The 26,703-nt window shown below is 41.9% G+C and overlaps 1 protein-coding gene across 4 annotated transcripts; it reads right to left on the minus strand.

The window, feature by feature from the left end:
• Positions 1-1,658: 1,658 nt before the first annotated feature.
• IL1RL1 (interleukin 1 receptor like 1) lies at positions 1,659-26,599 on the minus strand. Of its 4 annotated transcripts, none has more exons than XM_033401705.2 (11): positions 26,441-26,598; positions 16,982-17,153; positions 16,237-16,447; positions 15,091-15,265; positions 14,832-14,994; positions 13,358-13,429; positions 11,685-11,826; positions 11,446-11,591; positions 7,982-8,128; positions 6,657-6,974; positions 1,659-3,939 (listed from the first exon to the last, which is right to left on the minus strand). In XM_033401705.2, exons 2-11 carry the CDS (start codon positions 17,040-17,042, stop codon positions 3,542-3,544), a joined length of 1,833 nt encoding a protein of 610 aa, XP_033257596.2. In that variant the 5' UTR covers positions 17,043-17,153; positions 26,441-26,598; the 3' UTR covers positions 1,659-3,541. The 4 variants fall into 4 exon arrangements, with proteins under 4 accessions (XP_033257596.2, XP_004277863.2, XP_033257595.2 ...); XM_004277815.4 differs by having other exon boundaries at positions 6,807-6,974; positions 26,441-26,597; XM_033401704.2 differs by having other exon boundaries at positions 14,832-15,265; positions 26,441-26,599.
• Positions 26,600-26,703: the final 104 nt, after the last annotated feature.

Raw genomic sequence — 26,703 nt, forward strand, 5'->3', positions numbered from 1 at the left:
ATCTGATGAAGAGCACCTATAAGAAAGCTACAAGTAACTTCTTAATAAATAGTGAAACACTTGGCGTTTTCCTAGGATGGGGAACAAGATGAGGATGTTTGTAACTGAAATCGTCTCGAAATAAAAATACAAGGCATAAATATTGGAAAGGAAGAAATAAAACTACTGGTTTTGACAGAGGGCATCATTTTATGTAGATCACCCTTTGAAATCTACAAATAAAGCCTGTTGGAATCAACAACTGAGTTTAGCAAGACCATGGAATACAAGGTAAATATACAAAAATCAGTTGTAATTCCATATACTAGTAATAGAAATATGAAAAAATGAACTTTGTTTAAAAAAAACAAACCACTTACAATAGCATAAAAAATCAAATACCAAAGGAGAAATTGTTTGAAAGATGTACAAGGTATATACTATAAAATCTACAAGATATTACTGGGAGAGATGAAAGACCTCAGTGAATGGAGGGCTATACCTTGTTCATGAATTGGGAAACTCATTGTTAAGATATCTGTTCTCCACAAACTGGAGAGTTTATAGAGTCTATACAGTTTTAGACTCTGTAGGTTATAAAGTCTATCCAAATCACAGGAGGAATTTTCAAAGAAATTGAGAAACAGTTTCCAAAATTTATATGAAATTGCAAACGATCTACAATAGTCAGAGCAATCTTGAAAAACAAAGAACAAAGTTAGAGGAATTACACTGACTTGGTTTATAATAAGGCAATAGTAATCTTGGCAGTGTGATATTTGCACGAGCATATAAGTAGAAAATAAAAGAGAGAAGAAGAATAGACCCATATATATATAGTCTATAAATATTTGACCAAGGCACCATGTCAGTTCAATAGGGAATGAAAAGCCTTTCACAAATGTCGCTGAAATAACTGGTATCTCTATGGGGAAAGAAGAAAAGAGCCTTGACCTTTACCTCATTCTATATACAAATATTAATTCACAATGGACCATAGACTTAAACATAAAAGCTGGAACCGTCATCAGTTTATAAAAATACATAGGCGAATATCTCCATGACCTTGGAACAAGCAAAAAAAAATTTTAGGACACAGAAAGCACTGACCTTGTAAGAAAATTGATAAATTGGATGTCATCAAAATTGTAAATGTCTGCCAATCAGTAATACCATTGAAAAATGAATAAGTAAAAGCCTAGGAAATTCTCACCTTACATCTCTCTGAAAAGGAACTTGTATCCAGAATATAGGAATAATTTCCACACATCAACAATGAAGGGATACAACACCAATTTAAAAATGTACAAAAGGTTTTACCTTCCCTGAATGATACATGAATGCTATGTTGTGTGGAAGTAATGCTGGCTGACTGTATTGATATGAATTCCAAGATCAGACAAAACCAATCCACAGAGATAGAAATCAGAACATCGTTTGCCTTTGAGGAAGGAGAGGGATTGACTGAGAAATGGCAGGAGGAATCTTTCTGGGATGAAGGAAATATTTCTGTCTTGTTTGGGGTGATAACTACACAGGTAGGTATGACTGTCACGACTCATCAAACTTAGGAGCTGCATTTTATCGTACTCAGGTTTGACTGAATTAAAAATAATTCCTTGTGATTTTTATAATTCACGGGAATTTTCACCATGATCATATGGTAGACACTCAACAAGTTTGACTGAATTCATTTTATTCACAGGATCTTGTGTGGAAGGTGAAGCATCTATTACTCTCACTGTACAGATGAAGCACAGACTTAGAAAACAAACTTATTTGTTTGCAGGGGATAAATTGGGAGTTTGGGATTGACATATACATAGCACTATATTTAAAATAGACAACCAACAGGGACCTACAGTATAGCACAGGGAACTCTGCTAAATATTCTGTAATAACCTAAATGGGAAAAGAATTTGAAAAAGAATAGATACATGTATATATATATAACTAAATCGCTTTGCTGTACACCTGAAACTAACACAACGTTGTTAATCAACTGTTCTCCAATATAAAATAAAAATTTTAAAAAGATTTAAAAATAAAAAAATAAAATAGGTCAACAATTGTTTAAAAAGAAAGAAGAAGAAGAAACTAAGAGAGGTTAGTGGCACTGCTGGTATGAGAAGCCAGGTCTTCTGGCAGTTCCCCAACCTCTCTGTGAGTGTAGGGCTTGGAACCCTGGGCTATCGGAGCTGAGAAAGCCCTCACAGCTCTTCTTCTCCATCCTCCCACTTTTCAGTTGCAGAAACTGAGGCCCAGGAGCAGCTCAGGTGAGGATAGGACCTCCATCCACTTGCAAAATCTGAGCTCTGACAGGACTCCCAGTCTGAGGGTCCCTCAGCCTTAGCTCTGGTGGGCTCTGATGGTGTGCGAACTCCAAGGAACTGATGGGAGTGGCCCTGACTGTGCAAATTGACTTCAGTTTTACTAAAACACTTCTGCCAAAATGCCCTACTTATTTCATGGAAATGTTACAACAAATTTAATTTGTTTCTCAAATTAAAAAAAATTAAATTTAAAAAAGTTTCTCAAATTAAAAAAAATTGTTTTAATTGGAAGATATAAAGTATAATGATATGGCCACTGCAGAATTACTTATAACGATGACTATTTAAATTGGACACAACCTAAATATCCAACAATAAGTAATTAGGCATGTCACCTGTAGCACAACCAGGAGCTGGAACACTATGAATATTTTAAAACGTTAAAATTTGAATGACTTGTCAAATGCTTTTATTATGATTTTAAGTAGATAAAAATGTAAAAACTACATGCTGTATAATCTCAGCTATATAAATGGTATATTTAAGTATAAATTAAAATTTCTTAAAATGCAAATTTACCAAAATGTTTAAAAGTCATAATCTTAGGATGATGGATTTATGAACAATTTCTGTTATTTTTTCTTTCACACTTTCTGTTCTTTTATAACTTGTACAGGAAGAAAAGATATTTCTAAAGAGAATAAAAATATATGAAAGAAATTTTAGAATTAAAAAAACTTAAATATAATGATAATTGGGTAAGGTACTCCAACCAAACGGACAGTATTGATATGATACAACTTAAGCGTCTGATCAAATAAAATCGAACACATTCTGGCATTGGGAACAAGATTCAGTACCAGCGTTCTGCTTGAGGGGATCTGAGTGTTCAAGATCACGTTAAAATTTAACTCTAAAACTTTCAGTTTGATGTTCAAAATGTAGAATATCAACAAAGAATAAAGAGAGAGAGAAAGAGAGAGAGAGGGGAAGAGTAGTGAGAAGATGCTGGGCCACGATGGAGAAGGACCAACCACGGGAGACGAGGGAGGGGATGTGAGGTGGAGACAGCGAGCCTGAGGATGAAAATCTCGGGGTATTTTGCATCCAGCCAGAACCAGGGAAATGGAAGTAAAGTCAGTGCATGAAACCTGAAGTCTGAATACCCTCGATACTCCCATTTCTGGAGCCTCCTCCCCCAGGGTCTGGTACAGCGGCATGACCCAGCTGGAAGGGATTTGGATCCCCCAGGGAGGGATTTGGATACCCCAAACGCAGTGCATTAGCCGTCAAAGCAAGCACTGCTGCCCCTGGGCGCTCGAGGATGCCGAGCGGGGAGTCTTTCTTGGAAGTTGGCTTGGCACCGGCATGTGGTACCTTATGTGCTTCCAGAACTTGGAATTCAGAGACTGTTTGTTGGCCACGAGGTCCTCCCTCCACTTGATGGTCCCCTGCACTTTGACGAGATGCTTGAGGGAGTCCTGAAGCTCCCCAAACTGCAGTCCGCTGGGCGGGCACAGAGCCTCCATTTCAATCAGGATGGCCTTGGAGTCGTTCCGGATGAGGGTGTTGTGCAAGGCGATCTCCCACTCGTAGGCACACTCCTTGCTGTGTGTGACCTCAGGGGTCAGGATGAAGATGTGCCGCCTGCTCTTCTGAATGCTGGTTTCCACTGTGGTAGCTACATCTAGTGATAAAAGACACAGTGGGAGGGGTGAGGACACACACAGCCCTTTCACGATGAGAATATCCACCCCAAGCCTTCTTCTCTCCCAGGCAGAGCAGTCCAGAGTCCTTCAGTTCAGTGGGAACGTAGAGATATGTAGCAGGAGGCTTCGAATTCAGGTTCACTAGCTATCGATACATCTTATCTTAGAATATTAGCTTACATGTTGTAAAGGGACTTAGAATTTTCACTCTCTTCTTACAGAACGTTCCATGCAAATGCAGCAGAACACACGTTCTTCTCAACACACATGGTACATTCTCAAGGTTAGATTATGTGTTGGGACACCAGACAAGTCTCAATAAGTTTAAGATTGAAATCCTATCAAGCATCTTTTCCAATCACAATAGTATGAAATTAGAAATCAGCTACTGGAAGAAAGTGGGAAAAATCACAAGTATATGGTGAAGAGCATATGCTGTGAACACCCCCCGGGTCAATGAGCAGAGCAGTGGTTACCAGAGAGGGAGGCGCAGGGAGGGCAAAATGAGTAAAGGGGGCCAAGTGTATGGTGATGGATGGAAACTAAATTTTTGGTGGTGAGCATGCTGTAGGTTGTATAGAAGTAGAAATACGTTGTACATATGAAACTCACATTCAACGAATGTTACCGCAAGAAAAATAAATCTTAAATAAATAAAATAAAAAGGGATGATGGGGGAAAAAAAAAATAGAGTGCAAACTCAGGAACCCTTGCTTCTCTGAACTGACTAAAGTCTCTAGGGAGTCCTGGATCCACTTCATCCCCTAATAGTCTCTGTTTTAGAAGCTGATTTGATCCAGACTAGGGAAATCTTAAGGAAGATCAGATCCCCTTATCAAATCAGTGTTTATGGATCGTCAACTCCATGGTGATTTCACTTAACTTCTGGGTGGACTTAGAACATGTAAAACACCCAGCTCTCACGGCAAGGAGGGAACGGCATGATTAAGGAAGCACAACCATGAACAAAACAACTCAAGACATTCTTAGGCAGTGGAGACTGAAGACTGCCAGTCCACATGGTCTGAAACAGGAAATGAATGTCGAATAGTGCCCGACAGAGACCTTGTGTCAGTCAGGATCCTAACAAAAAGCTCGGCACCCTCAAAAGTACTGACTAAAGAGAATCTAATGGAAGGACAGTTTATAAAAGATGTGGGCAGAGCCAAAGGAAATCAACAAGAGATGGTGCAGAGCCCCACAGCAGGTGATGTCAGGGAGCCACAACTGCCCTCCAGGTGTGACGGGAGGAGAGCGGTGATGGAGCCCAAAGCAGGTACGTGTCTGAGGATGGCCAGCTGACAGGAGCCAGTGCTTCAGCAGAGAGGGGCACAGCTACCCAGGGGACCCCACCCAGAGGGAACAGGGATGCACCCTGCCCTCCGAGCACCTGCCAGTGCCTCCCATTGGCCAAGCCCAGCGTGGAGCAGAGAGCAAGGGGGTGACGCCTTCTGTAAGGATCAGCTACCAGACCACTGGATGGAGGAGGGGGCAGAATGAATTTGAAGGAGCAAATGGAGAGTAACTGTCATGGGAAGAAATACACTGCATGGGCCTGTCATGAACTTTTTCTAAGGGAAGAGTGAAGTTTGGTGTTGTTTTGTTGGATTTTGTTTCACTTTGGTTGAGGTAAGGTCAGAGGACATACTTGAGAGAGGTGGAGGTGGGAAACTTTTCCAAATGAAAAACAGCACGATAAAGGCCACACAAGCTTGAGCACCAGTGAGCTGGCACTCACGTTTGGCTGGGGAGAGGTGTAACTAGAAATGAGGTCGGCGGACCTAAGAAAGAAGAGATGGAGAGCATGTCACACCTGGTGTGACATCACAAACAACTGGAGTCCCTGCAGCCTCATAAGCAGATGCGTAACAGGCAATGAGCATCTGAATAACATGACATTGCTCTCGACTTGCAGGGGTAGCCAGTGGGGAGAGCTGAAGCAAGAAGAGAGCCTTGGGAGAGATGTGGGTTACGTTTCCTGAATGGCGCTCTATACATGTCTCCCAAGCTGGTCCTAGGCCATTAACATTATCCAAATATTGCAGGATAAACCAGATTCACCTGTCGTGTATACATTTAATTCCATAGACACTTGAAGCTCTCTTTGTGGTAGGAATGCCAGTTTAAACTCACAGTCTATTAAACATTGACTTCAGAGGACTTACACTCATGATGTCCCTGCCTCATTCATATTCCACACGCTTCCTGGTCCCTGAGGAATGTGAGAAGGGCTAGAAAGAGGGTTCCTAGATACTTGACATAAATATGGAGGGAAAGGAGAACGACTACTGAATGCCAGAATTGTGACCCTACTGTCAAAATCACATGAAATCAACTAGGAATATTAAGGAACAGAAGACACAATTCCATCTGTTCTTGTGAGGATATAAATTTGCAAATGTGTCACCAATATAAGGAAAATCATAAAGCCTTTCTGAGTCCTTTCAAATATTTTAGCCAGTGCCTCTGGATAGTAGAACAAAATTCCTTGGATTTCAAGTCCTCCTTCAAATCTTCTAGAGGGACTTCAGAGATGTCAGTTATCCTAGTGGTGGACATGGGGAATGAAGTAGGGGCTGGACCCTGCTAAATCCACAAGCAAGGATGCCTTATCCTGTCTTCACATCACTGACATGACTGTGACGACCTCAGGATCAGGGTGGTGATGGGGGCAGGAGAAGCAAAGAGTAAGTACCTCCTTCTCCTGGAGAAATATTGAAAAGCTCTAGTCTTATGACCTGGAATAATAATTGCAGCTCCTGATGATGGCAGGGATAAGACCACCTATTACTTATCCTTCTGATGAATGTGAATTTCTGTCCCTGATGGTTGTTGACAGTTTTACCTTCTCCAGGGAGCAGATCTCTCCCATAAATGTATAAGTCGTAGCCACATTTATTTTCAAGGACGTCAGGCAGAATCTGGTGAACAAAGTACTCCACAGAGCTGGCCCCCTCTGGACTGTTTTTACAGTTCCGTGGATAGATCACGTAAGCATCATAGATCTTCCCATCTGAAGATGAGAACAAAGAACACAATGTTATTACTTGGTCCTCAAAAATTCTCATTGGACTCTTAGTAGACATTCTTCAGGGAGTTTTATGGCTGTTGGTGAATGTATCTCATCGCCCCAAATAATCTAGAATCCAGAGACCATGACAACAATCTATTGCCACAAAATGTCATCAGGAAACCAATCTTAGTCCCAAAGTTCTCCTTTTTACTGTCTCAGACTGAATGATAAAAAACAGGCAAGAGCCTGACTAGTTTAGTTCAAACCATATTGTCAAGTTTAATAATCTGTTAATAAGTATTTATACTCATGGCTAAGGGGCTTTCTGCTATGCTGAGCAGATCTCAAGTTTAGCTTTTGTTTTCCCCATGGGGACGTGAAAATGCTAAAGGGTAATTAACGGTGGCAAAAGAGTAGAAGTTTTTAAGGGATCTGAATTTCCCACAAATCAAATAATTAGCTCTAGTTGAGTGACCCATATGGAAAATCTAAATTTTATCTGCCTCCAAATGAAAGAACGGTGTTCATATTTAAATAAGCAGGCGGCACTGTCTTCTTTCATGGGTATACATCTGTAGGTAGGTAAGACTCTTTATGGAAGAGCGTTTCTGGTAAAATACATTGCATTCTGATGGACCTTTCTAACCTGTTCACATCTGGAAAACAGGAACAATTTTGTTAATGTTTTGACTTCCATAAAGTTTTCCCATTTTCCAAAATGCCCTTTCTGGGCTTGGAGCAGATTCTGCTACAGGGGATTTAGTAAGAACAGCAATTCTACGGGGGAGAAAATTGGAGCTGTTGGGATGAACCTCAGAACCACGAGGAGTGACAAGGCAGGATGGAGAGTGTCCTCTGAGTGGACTCAAAAAGGTTTATTGATAATATGCTAGCAAGCAAAAGGGAATCTGTGTTAAGTAGCATAACTATTAAGAGATTATTCGATAAACAACCAACAGCCCTATAGAACCTTTTCTTTTGAAGAAAACTTGAAACTTGCCACTTACCGTTCCTAGTTTTGTGAGGTCTAGCTATGTCTCTCCAGAGCAGAATAATCTCAATCCAGAATGCTTTTAGAATTACCACCGAGACATTGATTAGCAAGAATAATATGCTAAATCCTGCAAGCACGTAGTAGATGCTTTGTTGATCCACTATTCAAAAGATAGGGGGAGGAGAAAAGTGATCATTATTATTCCTAAAACAGGAGAAAATAAATACGTGGATGCTGGCTTCCACTGGGATGAGAGATTTATACAAGGGATGCCTACATGGCATTTTCATGGCTGTTTTAAGAATCAGTAAATTAATGTTTAGTGAGCCCCTACTCTGTGCAAGGCACCAGGCTAGGCATTGTAGGGGATTTTCAAAGCATAAGAGAAAGACAGACACATGTAAACTTAGCTAAGATTGGAAGTGAAAGCATTAGTTTTAGCTAGCAGAGGTTTTAGGAAGGTGTGCTCACTCCATGCTGGATTGGGCAGTGAAGGCTTCTTGCAGAATAAGGTCTCTAGAGGATGAGTAAGATTTAGATAGCTGCAAAAAAAAAAAAAAAAAAATGTATTCCTGGCAAGAGAGGATGCTGTGAGCCCAAGGGCAGAGACGGGGTGTGTCTTCTGAGGAAGGGGGATGATGCAGTTTGGGGAATTACTGGAACATATGATTGGAATGGTGGGTCTAGGGCTAGGTTCTGATCAGATTTGAGGCTCCAGCTACAGCATTTTGTCTCTATTCTGGTCATGAGAGCCACTGAAGAGTGCTGAGTGGTTCGTTAACAGGGAAAGTGGTTTACAAGCGAGATTAATCTGATGGTAGTGGAAGTTTTGTTTCTATGACTCACAGGTCCTCGGAGTCGAATGGGATGAGAAGTTTCTGCAGTAGGGGCCAGATTCATGCAATAATGAGAAAGGAATGGACAAACCTGGCGTTGGCGGCGTTAAGGACAAAGAATCAACAGGTCTTGGGGACTTACTGCATCTGGGGTTGGTGGCATAGGAAAGCAGGGAAGAAACAAGAGCTATCTAAGTCTCTAATGTGTATTTGATGAAGTCAAATGACTGGGTTTTAGGTCCTAAATATGCCCTATATTTCCCTTCTGATGAACATTATTAGCCATCACTGAACTTTTATCCTTACTCATTGCTTCATAACGTATATATGCAAGATGGCCCCCGTATTTATTGAATCAGATATATACAAATTGAATGTAAGAACTGTGCTCGTCAGTAGTATTTTTGGCTGTTTTAAGTTTACTTCCCTCCTTAGAATCGTTAACTATCCCATCTTACAAATAGTCCCACTTAAAGATAAATGTGAAAAGACTCTCAAATGAGATTTGGCTAGCTAGCTCCCTTTTCATTTTCATCTGATCTCAAAACACAGGCTCCCAGTTTTGCCATAGAAAATCCCTGGTCTGTATTTGCAAATCCCTTCATTAGTTCATCAGCTCCCTGCGTATCCACACTATGAAATCAAGAATGACCAAGGTGGGGACTTTCCTGGCAGTCCAGAGGTTAGGACTCCGAGCTTCCACTGCAGGGGGGTGCGGGTTCGATTTCTGGTCGGGGAACTAAGATCCCACGTGCTGCATGGCATGGTCAAAAAAATTTTTTTAATTAAAAAAAGAATGACCAAGGTGAACCGATCCAAAACTGAAAATTGTGAGTGAGCCTAGTGTCTGCACTGTCATCAGTTTAAATGATAAATACTCCCTAAGTGAATTATTTCAACAGGATTCCTTTCCAGGTCACTCTTTCTAAAAATCCTATCTGGATGCATGCCGGGAATCCCTATTTCTTGTGAAGTAGTTATGCATGTGACTAGCTAACTAGAAGAAAGAAGTTAATCCAAGACCTTAAGGCAAGTTGAAGTTCAGTATCTTCCTAAATGTTAGTTATTTTATAAATGTATAAGTGATCCTTGTACGTGTTGACTAAACACTGAATACTTTCTGTAAGAGCTTATAAACAGGAAACACTGCTTGCCTTTGAATCCTGGCTCTGTAACTGCAGCCTGGCCAATTATTCAACCTCTCTTCGCCTCAGTTTCCTCATCTATAAAACTAGATGATGGTAATAGTCTCTTCATCATGGATTTTTGATAAAATAAATGAAAAATTATATGGGAAATAATGACAGGTCCTGGTACCTAGGGAACAATGAATAAATGTGTACTATTAATAGCAGTAGTATCAAATGTTTAATGATATTTAATAATATGGGGACACAGGTTTTTTAGTTTTTGTTTTTAAAATTCAGGACAATGTGTAATTTCTTTTATTGTATGATTAGAAATAAGGGAATTCATTGTGACCTTTGAGAGCAGTTGTAACAGTTTTTGTTTAATCGACATAGTTGTTGAGACAGAGTATAATTGTGTTGCTTTGAAGAAACACAGGTGAAAGGTAGCATATACAGATGAATTAGAAGGAACAAAATCACCAAGTACATGTAACGTGAAAACAATTCCAATACACAGGCACCCGGAGAACGTTCATATAATGACAATGTGAGAAAAGCATGGGGATAAGGACAGCATGGCAGTGCTAGGGGTGGAGGTGGCTTCCTCTTTCTTGCGGGATCTTCCGTGCCCACCAGAACCACAAATGTCACCCTAAAATGACATCTCAACAGGGTCCACATGTCCTGGGGTGACACAGTTATAACTGGCAGAATCCTGATGACCCATGGAACATGATAGCATTTAAAATCATCTACAGTAGTCATGATTCCGTCTGTTTTATAATAGCTTGCAAATCGGTGGTTAAAGTTGAATTCAAAAGACCCTATCTGACTGGTGGTCTGTTTTCTCATCTCTCCCAACCATGTTGTGCCTTTGTGGGTTTATCCAAATTAATCTGGACCATACCCCACTTAGGGGTATAAACTGGGAGTTTACCTCTCCCTATGACAATGTGACAAACACATTAAATAATTTCTACATAGTGGTACATGGAGTGACAAGTTAAAGTACCAAAATTTTCTCCCCACCCTTCATTACACCGGATTAAATGCTACATCTAACCAATGGGGTGTCTTTATCTGGACATGCAAACAAGTGAGGAAACTGACAGGTGGTCAGGAAGGAAATGTTTGTCAAACTACTTTTCTGCCATCATTGTGTGCGCAGTGATACACGGAGGGAGTGGAAGCAAGATGCCTTTGCACCCGAGAGGAGGGGCACGTCCTCACGGACTCGTTTAACGCTGTCTGGACGTGCCGAGGACGGGAAGCACAGTGAATGTGGCGTGGCTTCGTTTTTGTCTTGAGTTCTCTACACACAATATGTCCTCCTGTTGCCTACACCCAAGACAGATCTTTTCTCCCCCTGCCTCCAATCTATGAGATGGACCACTCTGACTTGATGGACTCCCCGGAGCCACACTCCAATACACTGTTCTCTAAGAATATGATTCAGCTTCCGGTTGTTAACAGCAAACTCAGGTGACCCAAGTCTCAGAGACATGGCTTACTTGGATTTTTCCTCCTTAGTCTTACGGTGTGCGTGATCAGGCCACGGAAATTCATGGCCAGACAGTCGTACTTCAGTGAGAAATCCTCTTCCTTTACATCCGCTATTCTTAACACGGCGTTTAGGCAATTCAGCTCGCTGCGAGAACTAGTAAGACAACCTGTTACTTTCAGTGCTTATTTTGCAATTGCAAACTTTGTGGGAAGGGAAGGGGATGCTTTAACTGAGACTGCAAAATACCTTTGAGTTTGCTCTTGCAACACTTGCATTCTTGCTTCACCGAAGTTCTCAACGTTGCTTCCGTTAACCTGCCACAGGATGTCAGCCATGGTCTGAGAGCCTTTCCCAAAGCAAGCAGAGCACCTTAGGTTTGCTGGTTTTCCTAGATGAGAAGGAAAGCGAGTCACCAATAAAAGTCAGTTCTGCAGAGAGGACTTAATTTAATTGCATGTGAGAAAAAGTCATTGAACGTCTAGTGTGTGTCATGAATTGATTCCCATTTCCTTTCCTCATCTTCAGCACCTTCCTCCTTCTCTGCCCTCGCTTTGCCACCTTCTCCGTCTCCCATCGTTTTCATCACACTCACAGTTCAGGTTGAAGCTCAGGCCCCTCTCCCCTCTCCCCTGCAGTGGAAACTATAGAGGCTTCACCAATGCCACGTTACAATCTAAGATTTCCCCTTACTACGCATTGCCATTTCTTTTCCTTTTTTTTTTTAATTGGAGTAGAGTTGCTTTACAATGTTGTGTTAGTTTCTGCTGTACAGCAAAGTGAATCAATCAGCCACATGTATATATGTATATCCCCTCTTCCTTGGATGTCTTCTACTCCTTTCTTCTCCTATGGAATCCCCTTCATCTCTCTGTAAGCTACCTTTGTCGGTAAAACCGTTTCACCTGAATCAGCCACGATCCCACTGCTTAATCGTCCAACAAGAGCCTCTCCACTCCCACTTCTGTTAATTTGAGATTTCCTCCTTTCAGAACTAAAAGCTTAAGGGCTGATTCCTGCCTTGGGTTGGGTACTCAGCCATCCTTTACTGAGTTCTTCGTCCCTGTGTCAAGAATTAAGCATCTGAAGAGGGATGAGGAACTTAGAGTCTCCAGGGAGGTGACAACGGTATAAGCAAACGATCAGAACACACGGTATTCTGGTGTTTTAACAGAAAGATAGACAAGTGGCATGGGAATACAGAGGGAGCCATCAGGGCAGGGAGCAGGGCTGGTGCTGGTGGCCCTGGATCAGAGCCGGATGCTGGCTCTGATCGTGCTCCCTGGCAGGTAAGGAGGCGGGCAGGGGGATTTCACGGAGGAGGGGGTACTCAAGCTTCGTGTCGACGGATGGGAAGGAGGGCACTGGCGAAAGCAGGGAGGAACGTGGAAAACCCCTGCAAAGCGGTAGAGCAGCTCTGAGGCAGTCAGCGTCGTTTTGCTTTACGTGCTAAGAACTTTGATTTTGACCCCATTCTCTCAGGGAACCAGGAAAAGCAGAGACGGACAGAGGCATACAATCTGGGTTCTCCTCCATCACCATTTATTCACGCCGCATCCTTGGGTATGTCATTGAGCCTCTCTAAGCCTAGGCATCCACAAGCATAAAGTGGGGACGATATCTACCTCCTTGGACAGTTGGATAGAAATGAGAGGGAAATGAGGTAGCACACAGGAAAGCACCAAAATAAATAAATAAAATAGAGCCAAGTGCAGTACAAATGTAAGTGCCGTACGTTGCTGTGACCACATATTCCTAATATTAGCAAGGGCCCAAGGTGGGTGTTTCCAAATACGCATCTCATTTAATCCTCACGATCCGCTATGGTAACAGCCTGACCCCTGCTTGGGGAATTCAGAACAGGGGTCATATGGAAAGATTTTCCAGACGAAACATTTACAGTATTCTTAAAGTTTTCTTACCAATTTCCACTTCCTTTGTTTCATTCTGTGGAGGGGCTATAATTACTGGAAGCAAAGAAAAGCTTTGCTTATCTGAAATCAAAGAGAATATAAATATGTAAATATATATAAATATTTAAACATTTAAATGTAAATATGTAACTAAATATAAATATGTAAAAATATAAATATGAGGCAAGCATTGGGTGGTCATCAATACAAAGCTTGTATTTCCATATTTCTGTCCTTTTTCACATGGTGTTTCTCAGATTTTTCTCGTGATCCATGGCAACAAATACACATGCATACACATGCGCACACACGCGAAACAAAAACGTTCCAGCAATACGTCCTCTTACTACCTATGATGTTTTTTGATATTTTCTATTCTCTTTTTATCATCAAAACAAATGCCATCCGGAGCATTAAATTAATTGCATGACGCAGCATTTGTCAGAAAACGACGATTCTATAGGAAAAAGCATAACGAACGCTACAGGGACGAGTTCAAACGACTCCTGAAGTGATAGACACGTAAGTCCACACTTCTGCTCCCAGCGTTCCACCCGTGTGGCCCACCCTATCAGGAAGTTCAAATGCCTGTGGCACTGACGCGTAGACACGGTGAATGCACGGCTGCATTCCTGCACCCCTTGATTCTCATTTATCTCGGGATGGTGTGATTAAGGACCCCTGCAGGTTTTGATGTTGAACACTGAGAGGTACTAACACAAATGTGGTCCAGCGATGCTTATGTTACAGCGGTGGGGCACTGGAAAACTACAAACCAAAACTCCTCTCCACTACTGCTCTGCCCTGAGGAATCTGCCAGACATACAGGTCCTGCTTCATCTCCACCCATAGATCAAGCTCTGCTAAGGAGACCCCAACTCTTTGTAGATGTAACAGGCTTGACTGTGAAGTCTCACCCCTGATGGACTTTTATAGAATTTAAAGTAATTTTGAAAAAAAAAGGTAGAATTAAATGACCTCCTTAAGGTCCTGGATGATGATGAAAGCATTGCAAATCGAGATTGCAAATCAGCCAACAATATCTATGTATCTCTTTATAAAGCTTCTCACTCAACTTCTAACCGGCTAGTCATGACAGAGGTGAAATCGATTTTCCTCTATTTACAGAACCTCTGACGACAAACTGCGAGACAAAGAGTTAATCTTGCTCTCCAGATAGTTGTACTGCCATTCAAAAGAACGTTAGGTTAGCATTCAGATCACATTATCTTTGAAAAATGAAGCCACAGAGGACAGAACAGATGTGGCTTTGGATCAGCAGCGTAATTTCCCTCCAAAATGTCTTACATCTTGATAGTGCATTTAGAAAATCTCTTTGCGTCACATTAGAGAATACACGTAAGATGAGTCAGGAGGAAGTTTGGGGAGGAGCATGGAGTACCGGCAAATCAACAAGAAGGACACAATTTCTGTCACGTTAGCTTTTTCCAAGTACTGCATTTTGTTGAATTCAGTAGCTTACCAATAACTGTGAATGACCTGGTTGCAGTCACAGTATAATTGACTCCATTTTCATTATGCATAAATTTACATGTATAATCGCCAGTGTCCTTGCTGTTTGCACGGTCAATCAGCAAAAGTGACTTGTGTGCTCGGTACCTGGGTCCTTGAAGAACTTCACAATTCTGAAATGAAAAGTTCCAGTCCACTTTCAGTAATTCTTGACTTCCACCTATTCTGATGGTGTGATTTTCATCTATTTCCTGCACGTTTCCTTTTACCTTAAACCACTCCACAGGCGCTGTCCAATTGTAGAGGTCAATTGTAGGACAATATATTTTGGAATTTCTTTCTGATCCAGATGTTGTTGAATATATCAGAAAGTCTGGAATATCACAACCTGGTTGTTTTTTATAAATGGTGACATTCACATATCCAGTCTTATTGGAGGTAGGACTATGAAAATAAACAATTTTTTAAAAAGTCATTTAGCATTATGAAATAACTTAACCCAGCTCTAACTTTTACTTAATATTGCTTTTCTTCCTAAAACAATTGACAGATAGTGGTTCTTCTTCTAAAATAATCATTAAAATCTAGAGTTTTAAATGCTTTTTGTTACCTTTTAGGTAAAACGCAACCCCTACAGTAGCCTTTAAAATGATTCCCTCACCATTTCTGGATACACTGTATGTGCTGTAACACGGAGACCTGATATAATAAAGATAATTAGAATTTATTAAGAGTTTACTGTGTATCATTCGTTTTATTCTCATAGCCACGCTTTGAAGTGGGTTCTACTATCACATGTATTTTACAGATGAGGAAACAAGGATGGAGAAGTAACTTACCAGCAATGCACAGCTAACTAGTGACACACGTGACTTTGAAACTAACGCTGTCTGACCTCAGAACCTAGGCACCTAACTGTACCCATCTTGCCTTTTGACTTAGTTCATCTGACATCTTGCACATACCAAACAGGCACAAAATCACAAGAGCTGGCAATTTACATGTAGAGTGAGGGACTTGTGGGCCCCCAGTCTCAGGTAAACTTCTTGGGTTTGCCCCTCACGTGGGAGGCACAGATGACCCCCCTTTTACACCCATCATAAGTCTCCTGACACCCCACATCTAGGCTGCTGGTTTGTTCTGATTTGGAGCCCAACGTGAGCAACTGCTCTCAGTTTTCCTGGTCACTAGAAAAGCTAGGTCTTTTTCTAATTGGGCTACAACTTAAACCCTGTCATTATACATCCAGAGAGTTCACCATCACCTAAAGCCCAACCTGATGGTGTTCCTCAGGTGCTCTTTTATTCCAATCACTTTATAAATTCAACTGCTGCAGAGTGGTCTAGAAAGAGAAGGGAAGTGAGGCAGCTCAGACTATCAACTCTTAAAGACAAAGGAACAGGACTGGATAATACCTTCTGATAATGCAAGTATAAAATCCGGAATCATTGACTTTGGCTGGGAGAAACTTAAGACGTTCCCCTGAGGCAACTACACGACTTCTTCTCTGGGTGGGAATATGTTTGTTGGTTTTTGAGTAATACCAGACCACAGGGTACCGAGATTTTTCTTGTCTGGGACATCTCACAATTAAAGCCTCATTTTCCAGGCCCCAGGATGATTTGCCTGCAAATAAAAAATACGTATAAATATCATCCTGAAGTGATCATATAAAAAGGATTACAATTTCTGTATTCTAAATATCCCCTTCTAGGATTAAATTTAGAAACTGGTCACACTTTGAGAAAGAATAAGTAAATGATCTAAGATCTTTTAGGAAATATTCTAATGGATACACAGATTAGTGACTTAATTTGGAGCTAGATCCTTCACATTGCTCCAAAGGAAAGCATCCATGTCATCTACACAAAGTGTGTTGTCAGTCAACAAACGCTGTCAATACCTTCTACGTGCAGGCACCGTATTAAATTTTGACGTATTTGAATATGTAAAATTAAAATTATGCTATATGTGTTATGGGCATATATATATATATATCCTGATAGATTGGTGATGAAGAATGACTGCAGAGCATAAATGAAATTTCTAGGTTATCATTCAGCTAGGGCAATTGGAAGCAGGCAATTTAAAACTAGGCAAATGTTCTTGGAATTACTTAATTAAAAAAATTTTAAATGTCAGTTCAAAAGCAATACTTACTAAATGTCGCTGATGTGGAAGGTATGAGAATTGCTGGAATTACCAAGACCCAAAGTCTCATTCTCAGTTTCTCAATCTAGAGCAAGTGTTGGTAACCGATTCTCAAGACGATTCAAGGCAGATCTGTGACACACGATGGGGAGGCTCCCCTCTAGGTGGTTGATGGTATTCCCTAAGATTTATAGTTGGAAAGAGTTGTCAGTATCTCTGACAAAAAGACACCAAAAAATAAGTCAGACAAAATCACAAGCAAAATATTTACAGCCATGATTTTTACTTGCTCAATACCGCCCAGGAAAATTATTCATGAACAGATCTTTAATATGTATAAATATGTATAGGAGCAGACTTCAGACACGTATCATTGCATTTATTCCTACTGGACTTTTGGACCACGCAGGGCTTACGACAGCCATGCTATATCACCGTCTCGTGAGAATGTACCGAAGCTAAATTAAGAGGAAAAAAATGGGTTTCTATTTTTGAAAAAAAAGAAAATTATAAAATTCAACAGACCTTAGAAAATACAATATTATAAATGCAGATATGAAACCCAGACATCCACACAGGATGGCAGCTGTGTGTACACACACATGACTCCCGCCTGCCCTCAAGCACACAGGCAAACAAACGGTCATCCCAAAGCAACTAAGGAATAGAGGAACGTTTAGATGGGTAAAACAGTCATCAGATAGTTGCCCTGGACACTACACCAAACCCTCAGACATGTGTCCCTGCCCCTGCTTATCCCCAAGATTCGCCAAAAGCTTTCTAAGAAGAGTTGAAGGTCTGTGAAAAATAATGACATACTTTTTCTTTCAGCAAAAGGATAACTTAACCATATCATTTTTTTCTTAAAAAGTTAGGAGAGAGATGGAACCAATACAGAAACTGACAAATATAGAATGAATACAACAACCCTTAATATATTTTCAGAAAGCACATTTCCTCTAAACATGAATTGTTGATACTTTCCTTATTACGTGTCTGGAAAAGTTTTCACTACAGATTTGAGATAAGTAATTGATGCTTACCCAAACTGAAGGGCAGGAGGAATGAATTTCAAGTGAATGACTGAGCTGTGAATAGTTTCCAGATCTTGTAGCTCCTTCCCTGCAGACTACTCACTTGCACGCTCTCTTTTATTTTAAAGGGGAGATACTCAAAGACATCCTTCAACTCACCACTCCACCCACCCTGAAATTTGATTTCTAGCCAAAATTCATGACTTGTTCAAAAGTGCTGCTGCATCATGTACCAAGAATTCTGACCTTGGTACATAAATATTTAGATGTAGGGACAACATTGAATAATCCTTTAGAAAAAGTAATCAAATCATCTCCCTTTTTAGCATCAGTGACTCAAGCTAATGCTTGTTGTTGATCGCACTGATATTATTACACTGAGTTCCAAATGATCTGGAAACCTTGGGGCCCTCGAGACCGCTCTTCCAGATACTCCTCTGACACTTCATTTAGCAGACACTAGTGAGGAAGGCGCGGCCAGTTACGGCAGCTTTGGTGCAGAGAGTTTCAAAAGCAACATGGGGGCAAGCAATGAGAAGTAAACAGGACTGTACGGGATTCTGCAAATGTCCTGTTTAGGGTCCAGAACTGACACAGTCTCCTCCAAAAACAGACTCCAGATCCTCAGATATAAGTCCCTACAGGGCTCTTGGATGGGAAAAAGGAGTTTTTCTAAGGAGTTCAGAGAAATAGAGGGAAGTTTTGAGTACGAAGGCTGCCTTAAGGGGAATGACAAGGAAAATCATAACCCTCAACTCCTGGGCTCCATGTAAAACAAACGCTAACCGCAAGATTTGCTTTTAGCTAGGAATAGCGGGTATGAGTCAATCATGGGTAAATTCGACTTACTTTTAAAACTCACCACAACCCAGAAGGATTCAGGGACTAATCCCAGACCCGTACAATAATATAACAATGAAAGCTAAGCCTTCTCTGGAACTCACTCCATGCCAGATACAGTTCTAAAGGACTTACATGTATTAACTTCTTCATTCCCATAACCACCCAATGAAGCAGGCGCTACCATTATTATGGCCGTTTTACAGACAAGGACACTGAGACACGGAGAGTGTAAGCAAACCGTCCAAGTCATGTTACGCTAAGAGGAGGAACCAGAATTTGAACCCAAGCAGGTTGGCTCCAAAGGCTAGATTCCTGACCACTAAATCATCCTGCCAACAGGTGAAGAAGGTCAAGAGAGGAGGTACAGCCAAAGAATAATTCTAGTAGGTTTTTGGAACCGGTTGACCGTACCATCCCCCTCTCCCCACTCCCCTGTGGTTGGCAGTGTTCTTGAACAGGCATCCCTACCTGCAGGGACACCAGTCGTGTGCTCTCAGAGGAAGAGATGCAAAGTCTGGTCACTGCTGGGAGATTCACCACCATGTTTGGCGTCACTTCAAGGAATTAGATCTGTTCATTGCTATTCTTGACTTACTTGTCAAGAACATGAGTTTTGGCACTGAGTCCACAGAGTCAGGAGCAGGCAAGACTGGAACAGTGCCCAGGACACTGTAAGCTCTAGATAACTTTTTTTTTTTTTTTTTCGGTACGCGGGCCTCTCACTGCTGTGGCCTCTCCCGTTGCAGAGCACAGGCTCTGGACGCGCAGGCTCAGCGGCCATGGCTCACGGGCCCAGCCGCTCCGCGGCACGTGGGATCTTCAAGGACCAGGGCACGAACCCGTGTCCCCTGCATCAGCAGGTGGACTCCCAACCACTGCGCCACCAGGGAAGCCCTAGATAACATTTTTAAATTAACGTTTTTGGAGTACAGTTGCTTTACAATGTTCTGTTAATTTCTACTATACAGCAAAGTGAACCAGCTACACGTATACATATATCCCCTCTGTTTTGGATTTCCTTTCCATTTAGGTCACCACAGAGCACTGAGTAGAGTTCCCTGTGCTATACAGCAAGTTCTCATTAGTTATCTATTTAATACATAGTATTAATAGTGTATATATATCAATCCCCATCTCCCAATTCATCCCACCACACCCTTTCCCCTTTGGTATCCATATGTTTGTTCTCTATGTCTGTGTCTCTATTTCTGCTTTGCAAATAAGGTCATCTGTACCATTTTCTAGATTCCACATATATGCGTTAATATACGATATTTGTTTTTCTCTTTCTAAATAAAATGATACCCACTTGAACATTCTTACACTTGAATACGAACTTATATTTTGTACCCTAAAACATCTTAAAATTTTGAAATTAAATTTAGACATTTATTCATTTAGATGAGGCCACAGTTACCTTGATTTCTTAGTTTTAAATAAGGTTTCAGTCAGAGTTTTAATATCATAATCATGACATCTTGCAGAAGCAGTTAATAAAGTCTAGCTATTATGATAAATAAAAGCTACTGTTTTAATTCAGTCCGTTATTCAGCAATGAAGTCCTTTCATTCAAAGTAAAATACCGCATGGTACTTAGTATTAGCATCATTCAAAGTTTACAGATTAAAATAAAAAACCAAGGACGAGACTGGTGAAATCATTTGACCAAGCTCACCCAGTTGTGGCTGGGTTTGAAACCAGACTTGCTGAACCTCAGAGACAAGGCGCTTTTTTTTCCTAATATCAACTAAAAACAGAGAGAGAGATTAGAGTGGTAAAGCTTTCCTTCTTATGATTGTGACTTTCCTTCTTATGATGTGTGATTCCTTCTTATGACTTTCTTTCTTATGATTGTGACTGGGAGATTAAACAAAATAAGCAGCTCTAATTTCCTTTAAGCCTCTTTTCTGTAAAGAACCAGACAATTCTGGCTTCTAACCACTATGACACCATCCAGCGTAAAAGTGTAATAGTTTATAATAACTCAGCAAGACAAGGGCTTCTAATAAATAACTAAATCCAAGCTCTTGGGCAGGCATGAATTCTGCCAAGTTAAGCAGAAGTCTTCCAGTGCCTGCTGGTTTCATTGGCAGATATCGTCTTTTTAAGACTCCTCAGAATTACTCTTCATTTTCAAAATTAATCTAACCTAATTTGGCCATACATTTTTTTCTGGTTTGGGGGTTACAGTTTTGAAATCTTGCATGTCCCCACACATAATCTAATTCTCTGACATTTCCACTAACAAACAAAAAACAAAACCTTTATTTGCCAGAGGAACATCTAGCTGTTGCATTTGCAACGTGGCACCCAAGTATTTCATAACTGAGAAGATATCCTGTGAGGCTTATTCATTTGTTTTGGCCGGTGTCACAGCTAAATGGAGATACGATGTCAACACACTGCAGAGCTTGGCCATCTGTAGCCTGGTCTTACTGTAATCATGTGAAAACGAGGAAATACTTGTCCTATTAAACTTTTGTGAATTTAAGTGAGTCAGGTTCTCACTCAATAATTCTGACGATAAGCAAATGGATTTTTTCCCCCTCATTTCATTAGAGAGCATTTTAGACCCCACTTTCCTTCTGTCTTTCCTGATGAAAAGGGGCATAAAGCCGGTGACAGATGGGGGCAGATCCTGTGTAGTGTTAGGTGGTCTGCCTGCATCTCCAGGAAAGGCTCTGGGCCCAGTCTACCCACTGTGTCTCCTTTGGTTACACTTTCATCTCTTTGCTGCTTCTTTGCCACACTCCAAACTCTTGGGGCACTCAGCATTTATCTCCCTCCCTCCGTGCTTCTTTTGGCCTCAGCCAATTCTCCCCTTCAAAAACTAGAAGCAACTTGTATATATTCAAGGACAAACTGGAATTAACAGAGACTTTATATCTTCAGAACTAAACTGGAGATATAACCCTCCAACCCTCCTCCGCTCCCTCGCCCCTAAGAAAAACTTCTCCCACAATCTTCCTTGTCTCAGTGGTGACGACTCCATCTTCCCCCTTGAGAGTTGCTCAAGCCCAAACTCTCCATATATGAATGGCTCTCCTCTTCCTCATGTATCAGGACATCCTAATAGTTTCATCTGCAAAGTACATCCTACCTACAATGACATCCCCCATCTCCCCGGCCCCACCTCCACGGTCACGTCCCCATCCGAGCCACCATTCTCTCTCACCTGGATTTTAAAAATAGTTTCTAACAGTTCTCTCTGCTTCCACAAGTGCCCCTCTTCAGACTATTCCTGACACAGAGGCTCCAGAGATCCTGTTAAAACCTAAGTCAAATCATATGCGCCTCCACTTCCCCCAGAGGAAACGCCAACACCCTTACAGCAGCTATGGTGCCCACATTATATGAGGCCACCTGGGTCCTCCTTTCCAGCCCTGGCTCCTGGGTCCTCCTTGAATGTACAGCCAGTACTCTGCACTCACTCTTCCTTCTGTCTGGTCGCCTCCTTCCAATTACCTACAAGGCTAACTTTCTCACCTCCTCAAGTCGTTGCTCCTATAGCACCTTCTCAATAAGACTTAGCCTGACTATTCAATTTTCTTTTCTTTTTTTGCTGCTGAATAATTTTTTTTATTGATGTTAAATTCACATAACAAAAATTAATCATTTTAAAGTGACAATTCAGTGACATTCGGTACATTGACAGTGTTGTGCAACCAACACCTCTATCTAGTTCTAAAACGATACCATCACTCCAAATACCACGCGGAACAAAGGAAGACAGAAATACCTGCCCATGTGGAATTTTCAGCCTAGTGGAGAAGGAGGACGATATTTATATAAATAAGTAAAAAGTATTTATAAAAAGTTTTACATGGTGATACATTCAGGGAGAAAAAGAAAGCAGAGGAGGGAAGTAAGGAGGATTGGAGAGGTGTGCAGTTTTAGGTAGGGTGACCTGGAAGGCCAACTAGGAAGGTGGCATTTGATAAACAGTCGAAGTACAGCCCAGGCAGAAGCACGCCTGCTGTGTCTGAGGAGCAGCAGGGAGTCCTGTGACTCGAGTGGAGAAAGACGGCAGGGAAGTAAGAGCAGCTCGGAGAGGTCCAGTGACCAAGTCGTGCACGGCCTCATGACTCAGCTTAAGCACTCTGGTCCTTGCTCAGAGAGGTGGGAACCACAGGAGGGAACAAGCCAGGGAATGGCAGGACCTGACGTGGGTTTTAGCAAGAAGGCTCTGGGTGCTGAGAATAGCCTTCAGGAGGGCAAGGGATGAGGAAGAAAGCAAGTTAGGAGGCTTTGTGATGGCCCAGATGAGAGACATGGTGGCTTGGACCAGGCTGTGGAAGTGTAGGTTGTGAGACAAGGTTGGATTTGGGCTGTATTTTGAGGTTTGCTGACAGAATTTCTTGATGAACAAGGCATAGGGTAGGAGAGAAAGACAGTGGCCAAAGACGACTTCAAGACTTTTGCCCAAGCAACTGGGCATAGGGGGTTGCTATTTACTGAGATGGGGGACTGGATGTGGAACAGGTTTGGGAATGAGAGTCAAGCAGTTTTGGACATACTCAGCCTGGCATATCTCTTAGACATACAACTGGAGACGTCAAGACACCAGCGGGCTGTTTGCTTCTGAAGTTCAGGAGACACATTTGGGCTAGAGATATATCATCCAGATATATATAAATTTGGAATATGTCAGTGTATAGATAAAATTAAACCCACCAGACTAGATGAGATCTTCAAGAGTGGAAGTATATAGATAGATCATGAGGTTACAAAAGAGCAACTGCTTATTTTCACTGGAAAGCTTCCCTGGGGAGAGATATTCATCTTTCCCAAACAGATAAATTTGCATCTCTGTGTGTAAATCACTGCGGAAGTGCTGAGAATTTAGCGTAAGTTAGAATAAGTTTCTATTAGAATCCTTTCTTTCTTTGTTTCTGTTTCTCATTTTGTTTTGTTTGTTTGCTTGATTTGCAAATAACCTTATAGAATCTGAACCCACTTTGGAAACACTGCATTGCTTCTTTCTCTAAATTTCAATTCTGTTAGTAACTAGCTAGGATTGCAATGGCATCCTGCCGTTGTCAATGCCACCAATTACCTCCACGTAATTGCTAAAACCACTGTGCGTGCTTAGTCTTCATCTTGCCTTGAGCTCTGAGCAGCCTCTGTCCCAGTGGAACAGTTTCTCCCCGTCCTTCTTCAGGACACCGCTGGCTGCTCTTCACTTCTCCTCTTTTCCCCACCACTGCATGGCTCAGTCCTTGAGTCTCTTTTCTTCTCTGTCTACACTCATTCCTCATGTGATGTCATCCACTTTCCTGGTTGTAGACTTCATCTGTATGCGGATTCTACTCTCAACGTGAAACCTGCCGTCCAGACTAACCCCCTGAACTTCAGACTCAGATATGCACCTGCTGACTTGACCCTCCACTTATCTGTATCTTATTAACCCTCCACTTATCTGTATCCTATTAATTTGGAGATGTCTCCAAGTTAACCTGTCAAGACTTATTCCTGTTCTTCACACCAAAATCTGCCCTTCCAACAGCCCTTATCATCTTGGTTGATGGCAACTCCATCTTTACAACTGCTCAGATCAAAATCCGTGGTGGTTTCCTGATGCCTCTGTCTCCAACACATCTCACCCAAACCATCAGCAAGTCCCACTGCATCTACTTTCCAAGTATATTCAGAGCTCAACCACGTGACACTGCTCATGACACTCACTGGTGGTCCAGGCTACCACCATCTCTTGCCTGGATTATTGCAGTAGCCTCTGAATTAGTCTCTTTGGTCCTTCCCTTGCCCCCTTAGAATCTATTTTCAAAGCAGAAACCAGCATGATCCTTTTAACCACTCCTCTCCTCCAACCTCTCCTTTTATTAAGTGAAAACCAAAGTCTCTGTAATGGATTAAAAGGTCCTCCATGGTCTGCCACCCTTCACACTTCTCTGATTCAGGTCTTCCATGTGTCCCACCCTCATTCCACACTTTTCTCCTTCCTCTTCCCCCAACACCCCAAGCTTGCCCCACCTCAGAGCTGGTATTGGTATCCCTTGGATACCCCTTGGATATCAATGTTACCCAAATCTCTGGAGATCCTCTCCTTTGCGCTTTTCTATCCCTGCATTCACAGAAAACTGGGAAGTGTGGAGGGGCGAGCAGAGAACTATGGACCCTCATAATCATAGGACAAACATTTTGAAGGACACATATGAAGAGTTCTCCTGATGGAAAAGCAGGAATCTGAAAACCAAAGACATCCCAGATCTGTTTGAGCTATTAGTCCACATCTTCAGACACAGAGGGAGAAACGTCCTCATCTATACAACCTGTTCAAGAGCAGAGACAACCCAATGTCCTGCTGGGGATTCTGTAATTCAAATCAGCAGACACGGCGTGCTGCCAGCAGGGCACAGAGATGAAGGTTCCCAGAGCAGGAAAGGTAAAAAATAATGACGATGGCTGACATTATTAAGCGTTTGCTGACAGCTAGGTGCGGTGCTGTTACTTTACATCCATTTAATCTTTAGAAACCACCCTCTTAGCTTGGTATTAGTACTAAGATGCTGGTTTTATAGGTAAAGAAACAAGAATTAAAGAGGTCAGATGAGTGGCCTAGAGTCATCGGTAAGTCATCGGCAGGGATTAAGTGCAGTTCTGTGTAAGTCAGAGCTTTCTCTCACATACTGTACATAGAATAGCAGAAAGGGGATAAGAAGGTCCATATTGAGATTTGGAGGCAATGACACATGAGTATTTTTGGCCTCAAGAATGGCTGCAAAAAAAGAAAAAAGAAGGGGTCTTCCCTGGCGGTCCAGTGGTTAAGAAGCCATGCTTCCACTGCAGGGGTCGCAGGTTCGACCCCTGGTCGGGAAACTAAGATCCCTCATGCCACATGGGGTGGCCAAAAAAAAGAAAAAAAGAGAGAGAACTGTTGCAGCCAGAGGGAGCACACCTCCCACTTCTCTGTCCCTGACGCTCAGGGGTACGGCTTTGGGGGTCAGCTCTGCCACATCTGACTCTACACGCTTTGTTGGGAGACTTCAGAGAGGAAAGAAATGGAGCTGTCAACTGGAGGTGCCAATGCCAAGCGTGAACTTAAATCAGGTATATTCCTCCCTACCCACCACTCCCCCAGAAAGATGGGCCCTCAGCAGCCCTGCTCCCCATACCTGGCACTCTCCTTTCTCATCCTGCATCTCCTTCTCCCTGAGGGGCTGACTTCTCTTCCCCATACCACATACCCTTTGCCCCGCAGCTCCTTGCTCGCTAAGCACTTTTCCCTTCTCCACGGTCTGAGCAGACTCCACTTCTGGACTTTAGTGGGTTCCAGCAAGGATAATTCTGGCATATGAGTACTTTGTATGTACTGTATACTGCAAGGCCCCCTCCCAAGCCCATCCTCCCCCATTTATTTTCCATTACACGAGGCAAAGTTCCACATCATACAAACAAGACTTCACAGGACTTCATGAGTCTGTAACTTGGGTTTCCCATGGGGTAACACTATCTTTTTCATAAACAGAAAATTGAGAGCAATGATTAAGTTTAACCCCCAGTTTTGTTTTAAAATTCCATTCCCTTTGAGATAAATGCATTTTTGAAAAACACCCCAAGGAAAGACACTTACCATCAGTCCGATGCGCTCTTTCTTCCTCAACTTCCTACCAACAGAGTTTGTTAACTCTAAAAACGAATTTCTCTAATAGCTCTGTGCTAAATACGACAGCCACCTCTCTCTTAAAACCTCCCATTTTCCTTATCAGTGAAGACACAGGAACCAGCTTACTGATAAGCTAACACTGATTCAGGGTACTGTTAACAAAGACCAACTTCAGTTGGCATCACATTATCTACTCGAAAGGTCTCTGATGAAGCTGCACTTCCAGCTGT

Source organism: Orcinus orca, chromosome 13 (assembly GCF_937001465.1).
Source record: "Orcinus orca chromosome 13, mOrcOrc1.1, whole genome shotgun sequence".
In the NCBI taxonomy this organism is placed as follows: Eukaryota; Metazoa; Chordata; class Mammalia; order Artiodactyla; family Delphinidae; genus Orcinus; species Orcinus orca.